Source organism: Nuphar pumila, chromosome 16 (assembly GCF_984573655.1).
Source record: "Nuphar pumila chromosome 16, dmNupPumi1.hap1.1, whole genome shotgun sequence".
NCBI lineage: Eukaryota > Viridiplantae > Streptophyta > Magnoliopsida > Nymphaeales > Nymphaeaceae > Nuphar > Nuphar pumila.
In genome coordinates this window covers 85,942,309-85,951,713 of record NC_143264.1, presented here as the reverse complement: position 1 = coordinate 85,951,713, position 9,405 = coordinate 85,942,309, and the positions used below count along the sequence as shown (strand labels likewise).

Below are 9,405 nucleotides of genomic sequence, written 5' to 3'. Positions count from 1 at the left end.
CAATTCGGGATGTAAAGCCTCCCCCACTAGAGCTCCATAACGAGGCAGGGTTAAGCGGAATGGGTTTCAAACATCCCTCTTGTTATACAACCCTTGGATCATGTTTTTTTGACAAAAAAATATGCTTCTTTAAATTACGTGTACTACGACCGTTGAGTTTTAAACAGCCAAAAAATCGTGCACCCAAATAGGATTCTAGCAATTGAGGCATTGACCTTCACTAAAGCTCAGTTTGGAAACTGGCAGCTGGGACGAGAGTTTATGCATTTGGTAGATACATGGCAAAACTACCTTGGTGGCAGTGTGATAAATATCGTATCACAACAAATTACGTGAAAGCTAAAACAGTAATTTCTCACGATATTTTCAAAATCTTGTGATTTTTTTCAGAGAAACAATAAATATGGTGTTTTAAATGCAATATTTATATTTTTATCAGCTATTTATCATAAAAACACCGTGTGTTTTTATTTGTATTTTTTATATTTTCAAATTATTTTTATTGCAGAAAAAACTCTAGCTTTTAAAAAAAAATCTCACAAAGTTTTTCGCTGTTGATATTTTGCAGTTTTTAACTTTTTTCACTATGCTTGGTAGTGGCTGTTTGGAAAGTGGTAGCTGGGATGAGCCTTTATGCATTTGGGAGAGGACGTGAGACTGTCTCCCCTTCATATTTGATTTGGCAACTACCACATAAACTCTCTTGGACTACCAGTTTCCAAACAGAGCCTAAATGGACCATGTAAATCACATTTATGGGTCAGATTTGATAAAATCAACTTACAATGGGGTAATGATGATGGGAATGGTTTTGGGGACGACTGGATCCTATTCAAGGTTAAGCCCTTGATCATGATCTAGAAATTGGTAAGCATTAAAAACACCTGGAGGTTGAAAGTTTTTTTTAAGGAATAAATTTTCTTTACTCCCACAAAAAAAAATTGAAGGTTGGCAGGCTGACTTCACAAGTACACAGATGAAAACTGAAGCAGATGATGTGTCAAGTGCGCACACGTGCACGCAACTGCCACACAGGCTCTAAACGAGTCATTCTATTTCATGTTCACAGATAGCGTGAACAATCCTGCTAATGCAAGCACGGGAACATTTGCTTCATCAAACAAAAGGACTCAAGAATCAGATGGTCATGGATGCATGAGGCAGAACCAATGCCTGTCTCCTTTGCAACCTTCATGAAATCGGTGCCTTTGTCAACATTCCCATAAATTATTAATGGTGAAAGAGCAACAGGGCAGGCGCTAATGCTAGTGCTCAGTGAGAAAGGAAAAACAAAATAGAAGAGGCAAAGCATTACATGTATATCAAAGAGTCTTCAGGAGTATTCCTCAAAACGGCAGCAAATAAAGAAATTAACACATTCTTTTGGTAAAGGAATTAGCACATCGACGACCAAAAAAAAAAAGTAAAACCGCAAAACGGGTCGCACCTATATGCAAAATGTGAAGCTCCTGTTCCGTATTATCAGTCAGAGGGAGAAAGAGAATCTCCTTCTTTGTTCCATTTTAGTGGTCATTTTCTCTCCTTAATTTGGTCTTGCGTACATGTTAACAATCTTAAAAGGCGGCCCATCCAGATGCAGTGCCCTTCGCTGTGCCAGAACCGACCTGCGGAAGGCTTCTCTGCAGTTCCAAATAAACCAGTAGCTTATCCTACCACTGTTAATTTCAGACATTGAAGTGTGTGTGTGTGTGTGTGTGTGTGCAAGATCACATGAGGGAGAGAAGGGCAGAACAGACCTCAATCTTAGAGAAATCTGATAAAGGATCAGTATCATGCCCTGCACTTTCTTTTGAAACAAGGAGACACCCAGCATTAGGAGTCATCCGAACAGCAACAGGGTCATTGGGTGGTGGTGGAAGAGGGGACCTGATCTTGGGGGCATCACTTGGAGGAGGTGCAAGACATCCACCAGTTTTCCCTATGACAGCTTTCTCTGTCCCAGAAGCTCCACCATGTATTCCAGCAGCTGATAGCATGCCAGTTCCCGTGGATGGTTTGTTCTTCACATTAATCCGGATTGTTTCTCCTTCCTGATAGACCAACATTTGTTAATCCAAGTTCAGAAAACTAAGGGACTTGCCAGCACTGAAGCCTGGAGGAGCCACAAATTGAAGTCAGTTGCTAATGGACCCATGCCAACCGGGAGGTTTATTATCACCTGGATGGGTGCTAATCCATTTGGACAACCATTTGCCGGTTAGCAAGCATACCTTATAATTTACTATATAATGTTGACAGTTTTGCAGACTAGTAACCACCAAACCAATCCAAAACTTCAAAAGTTGCCAACAGAATGCAAACTGGATATTTTGAATTAGCCCACAGGAACCGTGCAATTCCATTCAACCTTCATGTTTCAGACTGATTCTAGACCAACACCAACCACATGCTTAGTGTCCTACAATTTCCAAAACCTACGATTTTCCTCCAAATGGATGGAGTTGAGAAATATAAGATTTTAGTTATGTGTTTCCAATTCCACATAGTTATGCATTTTTTTTTTAACCTTAGACTCTATGATGCATCAGAATCTCTCCCGGAAATATCCCAAACTATGATACGGTGAAAGGAACCAGTTTCTTACAAGTTCTTCACAATATGAATAGCATCTCCATCTAGCTTATCAAGAATAACTAATACAACATTCCCAAATGCACTCTCTGATTCCTAGTGAACGACCAACTGAACTCCACTCAATACTTAACAGCAAGGTAGACAAGAAAAGTGGGTGGTGGTATTGGCATTATCCATTATTCCGCTCTTCCAGAACTTACAACACAACATGATCACAACTGTTCTTTAAGGAAATTCCAAGGCACAAGAGAGATCCAATATATTTGAAAAAAATTAAGGTCTATGTCACACGGACACTTCAGTTAGCATGTGTATCTCGTACCAATACGACACAACACTCAGACACTTCACGGACACGATAAGACACTCCATAGACATAGTCATACCAGTTTCACACACAGTCAACATTGTGTCATTAACTTTATCTATATTCTTTTATAAACAACAACAACAACAACTACGCCTTCATCCCAAAACAATTGGGGTCAGCGATATCTATATTCTTTTATGATCTTATTTATTTATTCGCTTGAGTTATTTTTCTTTTGAAATTTGTTATGAATTACATTACATATCAATTTCAACTTAGTTTCACTATTTAATGTTTCTGACTGTGGTGATTTAAAGTTGTTTTATACATGCATACATACATCTATGTGTGTGTATGGTCGTGTCCCCGTGTCCTAATTTTTGAAAATTATTGTATCGTACTAAGCGTATCCGCATCATGTCGTTTGTCACATGGATACGGATGTGGGTGAAATGGCATGTGTAGTTCTCCCAGTAATGCAACATCATAGATTGATAATATTGTCTTGATGCATACAGATAACAAACATTTGCACAAAATACATAAATAAATACACATACATATATATATATATATAGAGAGAGAGAGAGAAGGTGGTAGCTGCTAACTACTTTTCTAGCTAACCAATGTGCTAACCGGGCTTTCGAAGGGGGTTTCCATGTTTTTCTTAAATCTGACCGTACAGATGCATTCTACATGCCTGGTATTATAGGAATAGACTCTTGGATCATCCGATTCCGATACACAGGTAGGTTTTTATAAGGTTTAAAAATCGATGGTCTAAGATTTAATACCACAGCATTCAGTGATTACAATATAAACATATAAACTTTAAGCAGCTTAGGTTCCTCTTTTGTCTCCTGACCTCTCAAATGCAGAGCCTGTTAAAGCCTCGATGAATACAACGACCAGGTATGGATGGAAAATGAACCAAGCCCTCTTAAGTCAGTGGTTCAGGCCACTGACCACACTTGTGCTCGTACAGGTTGCTCATACTCAACTGGATGTAAGCTAGTTATGTCAAATGAACCGAGCTTGAACAACAGCTGTTTGGCTGGGCCAGGCATGCTCAGGCAGGTGCATAAAGATAACATATGTATATTCTATATGATACATAATAATGTATAAATAAATTGGCAGCTAGTCATCACTTTAGATACAAGAGGCTGGAAGTTTATTTCTTTGCTCTAGCATCACTTGAAAAACAAAAAAGTATATATAGAAAAGAGGAACCGTCCAGACAAAGGAAGGTTCAAAAATGACAAAATCTACAACTAACAATAATTGTCAAAGACTTTATCTACTTAATAGGACCTTGACTGTATTTATTAAGAGTGCCTTCGTGTTGGAAGCAAATGGGTTTTTTTCCCCCATGAAACATATTTTAGATTGAGTCATTTCAGCACAAGAACTCAATTATTTGCATCATAAAGTTTGATGCATTGTGAGTTTGATTTTTAACGTTATTAAAAAATGTGTTTGAATATCAAATATCATAATCTTTTTTTATGAGGTCAAAAAATATTTTCGATGAGATAAATATCATATTCTAAAAAAATGATTTACTAAATAACCTATAAACGTCAAATATATAAAGTCTTATCCACGAAACACTCAATGGATGGAGAATGAAAGCCATCCGATCATCCTCACTTCTAGACTCTCTCTCTCTCTCTCTCTCTCTCTCTCTCTCTCTATATATATATATATATATATATATATATATATATATATATATATATATGTGTGTGTGTGTGTGTGTGTGTGTGTGTGTAGCCTGAACCCAGCTCAAGCACATGACAGGGAAGTTTGGGCTAGAACATCGCAAGCTCGGTTCTTCAGCTTGTTTACCAGCCATACCATCACGCTTCACAACCAAACCACAGTTCCACCACCAGAACCATTGTGATTATGAATTATCCAGCATCATCACTACTACCTGACAAGCACTATTGCTGTCGCCAGGATTAATCACACATCAAGTGACATAATAAGAAAAATGCATAACGCATGAAGTTCCCGTGTGATTTCTTCTAAGAAATGAGGAAAAGGGATGCAAGTTTTAATTAATACATTACATAATCGCACCAATGCAGTCGCTCATCCAGGACATGATTCAATGATATAATTCCAATCAAACGTAAAATGCAATTAATAGATTAAAGTTATCGACAACGCGTTTGATGAATCAAAAATAGGGGAGAAGGAAAAAAAGAAAATTCTTCAATCACAAAATGCTGCTCTGGAACTAGATACAGAACTAAAGACACATTGTAACAGATCTAAATTTCTCGCACTTACATTACTCAAATCAATTTCCAAATTTAAACAAGAATGAAGCATGATTGCGTTTAAAGATCAAAAAAATAATAATAAACACAATTTATATGGACTATATATATAAAGAAGGTTATTCAAAGAATGAACCATGTCATTACCTTTAATCTGTGATTTACTGCAGGATGGATATCAATGTGACCATCGTCGTTGTCTTCCCCTGAATCCCTTTCGTGATCTCTCTTGACATACTTCTCATGATCCGAGAGAGCGACATTGAAATCGAACGCCTCGTTCCTCTCCGCGAAGCCTAAGCCGATGAATGCGTGCTTGCCCCTCCCATCCTCGATCTTCAGCACAAAGTATCGAGAGGAATCAAGAACGGTTTCCACGGAATTCTCCCTCTGGCCGGGAAGGACGAAGCAGGCGGCAAAGAGCTCACCGGAATTCGGATCCTCGAGCCGAATCTCGCACCGTTCTTTACAAGAAACGACTCTCAATCTCCCCGACCAAATCTTATCTGACTGAAGCCACTCGCCGCACTTGTAACCATCACTAGTGCTTCTGGGAGGAATTTTATACACAGAGACTTCCCGGACAACAAGGAGAGTGTGTTCGAACACTTCTTCTTCTTCGAATGACATTCTTCTCTCGGAATCTAGGGCACCCCTGAGCTAATGAGATGTGGGTATTGAAGAATCGGTGTGGGGTAGAGGAATTGAGGAACCCTTACACAGATTTCGATGGGAAGAGATCAGAATACTCTAGATTTCTGTTGGGTTGACGGAATTCGAAGCGGGAATTAGGGTTCCTGCTCAGATCAAGAAATTGGAGCGGGGTGGTATTTTAGCAATTTTCTTTTTGACGTTTAAACACAAGATATCTCTAGATTAAAGTGGGATCGGCAGATTCTGGAGAAATTTGAAGGAGAATTCAGAATTTCTCCCGGTATCGGCAGTTGGGTCTCCGTGAATTGAAGTGAAAATGATGCAGTTGAAGAATTTCTCAGGGTTTATGATCAAAACACGCCAGAATGAGGCGAGCTTGGTGAGAGATCGGGCAGGTGGAAGAAGAATTTAAGATCTTTCTAGTTTTTTAGGACATGGGTATCAAAGAATTGTAGTGAATATGGACGAAGCAAATCGGGGATAAGAGTTTTCCGGGATTTTGCAATTGTGGGTCGGTACAGAAAACCAGAGAGAGAGATTGACGATGTTACCCTTTCTCTCGCCTTCAAATACGTAAATATATTTCCGATTCACAGCCTTCAAAATTGGCATCTAGGTTTTCAGAATAATTCAGTTTACATTTTAGAATTCTCAATAGTACACTAAGCGGCCATAATTTTGGCACTAACTTATTAATTACTTTTCTCCATTTTCTTTCAAAATTCGATCTTTCTATTCTAAGTTGAACCAATTTGTTGTGGCATTGAGACGATGATGGTCTAAGCATCAATAATATACTTTGGGGATAAATGAAAAACAGTAAAATAAAAGTTTGAGATTTGAGAGTTAAAGATATCAAATCAAAACCCATCTAATTCAAAAGTATGCAAATGGGTCGGATCCAGGATAGAGATTTTGCACATTTTGGCTGTTTCTAATCTGACCAGATCTGAATCCCCAATGTATTTAGCTGTTTCGGATCCAAAGCATTTGCATCCCTACATCTAAGCTCACGTTAGCATATAAGACCAAAAAACTGAGAAAGATATCAAATCAATGTTTCTAATCACAGAACGGTGAAAAGACCAAGCCAATCACACCTATCCGGTGATGCTGTCTTTCATGGTGCATTTTTTTTTTCTTTTTTGAAAGGCAAGCTGGGGTTAGGCGGACCCCTACCAGAACAACAGCCACCCCATGTGTCTGAGGGATTTGATCCTGGGCCTTCAGCTTAACACAGGAACCCGCTTACCACATGGGATACCACCTCAGTGATGGCTTTCATGGTGCATTTCATAGTTACAATGTCCGCCATTTTTTAACTTGTGATTTTATTGTGAGATTTTTTTAAAAATCATTAAATTCTTTAAAAAATTTGATGTGTACATCATTTGTTTCAAAAATATCATGTTTATATTGTAATGTTGTCAGATAATTAACGTGATATTTATATTTTTATACCTTTAATGTTTATATCTTTTTACATAATTTGAAAATTCAAACATAGCGATATTTTCTGTGATTTTTCTTGTTGTTTGTCACGTTGATGCATTTGTTGATTAAGAAAAACCAACAAAAAAATCCACAAGATCTGAATGATTTGAGGGATATTCCAAGACAAGGAGGGTAGATATGTCCTTTATCATGGGACGTAGCTTTACAAAAAAAATTCTGCCGACGGTAGCGTGTGTTTCCAGTGAAACCAAGTAGGGAGGAATATATAATCAGCATATTAACATATTCTCAGAAATTCCTTCCCCACCATTGATCAAAAAAGGGCGACGAGCCGTTATTAAAAATCTTCATATAATTCACCACCTTTACAACTGATACCTCACTGGTTTGTGAAGAAACAACGGATACATCTTTGACCTAGTTTCTCCTTTTGAAAACTCCATCAAGAGTGGTGTAGGAGGAAAAAACAAAAGGAAATTGATGGTCTCTCTCTCTCTCTCTCTCTCTCTCTCTCTCTCTCTCTATATATATATATATATATATATATATATATATATATATATATATAGTTTCCACTTTGGATGCACGAAAAGGATGATGTATAAATTAGCGGGCCGTTTTAGGTATAGCCCCCTACCATATTGTGAATTTAGGTTTAGCCACTTCAGGTTTCCAATATTTTAAGAAAACGCCTTACTTTTTTGGAAATTCGATGAGTTTGGTTGCTATGTTACTTTTACCTTCTAATATTACTTATTTACCCTTAACTATAGCTACAAGAAATGAAAAACTTTAAAAGTGACTTTCAATAATTAGGGCGAATATAAACTAGTTAGGGTAGCCATTTGAACAAAGTTTTAAAAAAATAAGTGTTTATCTTAAATATTTGGAAAATGAGGTGACTAAAGGGGAATTTGTCATACCTAAAGCGCCTATATGTAAATTATGCATAAAATGGTATAAACCCCATCAATTCTCCAATTCCCCAATTCCATTACCTTGACTCCCAACTTGCCCATTTTCTCTACAAGGACGACATGATTTCAATTTGAGTGGATAAAGCTATTGTGCACTTATGCCTAGGCCATTGAAATGTATCTTCACTTAGGTTGGATAATTCAGAATCGCTTTATCGGGTTGCTTTCGATTCTAATAACCTAAAATCTCATGTGTTGCCCTGGGATTTAAAATAAGAAAGAATAATTTCAAATTATTTTGATTCTAAATCCCGTCCAGTTGAGGCACCAGAACGTACACTTAATTTCTAAAAAAGTGGGGAAAGAGATAATGGGATATATTTACTACAATCGATTAGAAATCTTGTGATGCAAGCCTGTTTTACTCACTCTAATATCATATGCGTGTTCAGCGTGGTGAATTTGCTAGGTATCGATTCTTTGATCATTTTCTGATAAAAAAATGATGCATTTATGATTGTTGATTTTTCAATTATAAAAAAAAAAATCCACTTTGATATTGGAATCCAATATCCAAATATGAATCCCCACTGAACACTACATGCATCTTGCATCTATGAAGATAGATTTGTGAAAACATAATTAAGAAATATATATATTTTACATAAGCCGTTTGTAAATACAAAAGATTATAGCAATTATACTCTATAGAGATAATTGTCTTTGTTTTTTTCTTAGGTGAATGCATGCAAACACAAGATGCATTGAAATAACAAGAAAGTAATCAAGAACATATGAGTTCGACAAAACCGCCTACGTCCATAGAGAAAATATGAGAAAAATCTTGAAATCGACAAGCATATGATGTTAAAGGGCTCTCAAGAACAAGAAAAAATATACTAATATGCAACCAATACAGATTATCTTGACCCTACAAGTTAAAACCAAAACCTCCACCGCCTTATTTCTCCTTCCTTGTTGCAATCTAAACAAATGGTCCTTCACACTTGTGAACAAGAGCCTCTCTTAAAATTCACGTATTGAAATCACCCTCTATATCTCTTTATATAGAGATCTCATACTAAGTTTTCAAAATAAAGAAAGAAATCCTCGATGAGGTTTCCTTGGTAATATATGAGAAGGACTCTATTTGGAATTTTCTTAGTAATATAGGAGAGACACT

General features: G+C 37.1%; 1 protein-coding gene across 1 annotated transcript; it reads right to left on the bottom strand.

Moving 5' to 3' along the window:
* Positions 1 to 1,297: 1,297 nt before the first annotated feature.
* LOC149813967 (uncharacterized protein At1g03900-like) lies at positions 1,298 to 6,343 on the bottom strand. The gene is made up of 3 exons (XM_089991395.1): positions 5,344 to 6,343; positions 1,758 to 2,051; positions 1,298 to 1,640 (listed from the first exon to the last, which is right to left on the bottom strand). Exons 1-3 carry the CDS (start codon positions 5,824 to 5,826, stop codon positions 1,575 to 1,577), a joined length of 843 nt encoding a protein of 280 aa, XP_089847521.1. The 5' UTR covers positions 5,827 to 6,343; the 3' UTR covers positions 1,298 to 1,574.
* Between the last annotated feature and the right edge of the window lie 3,062 nt (positions 6,344 to 9,405).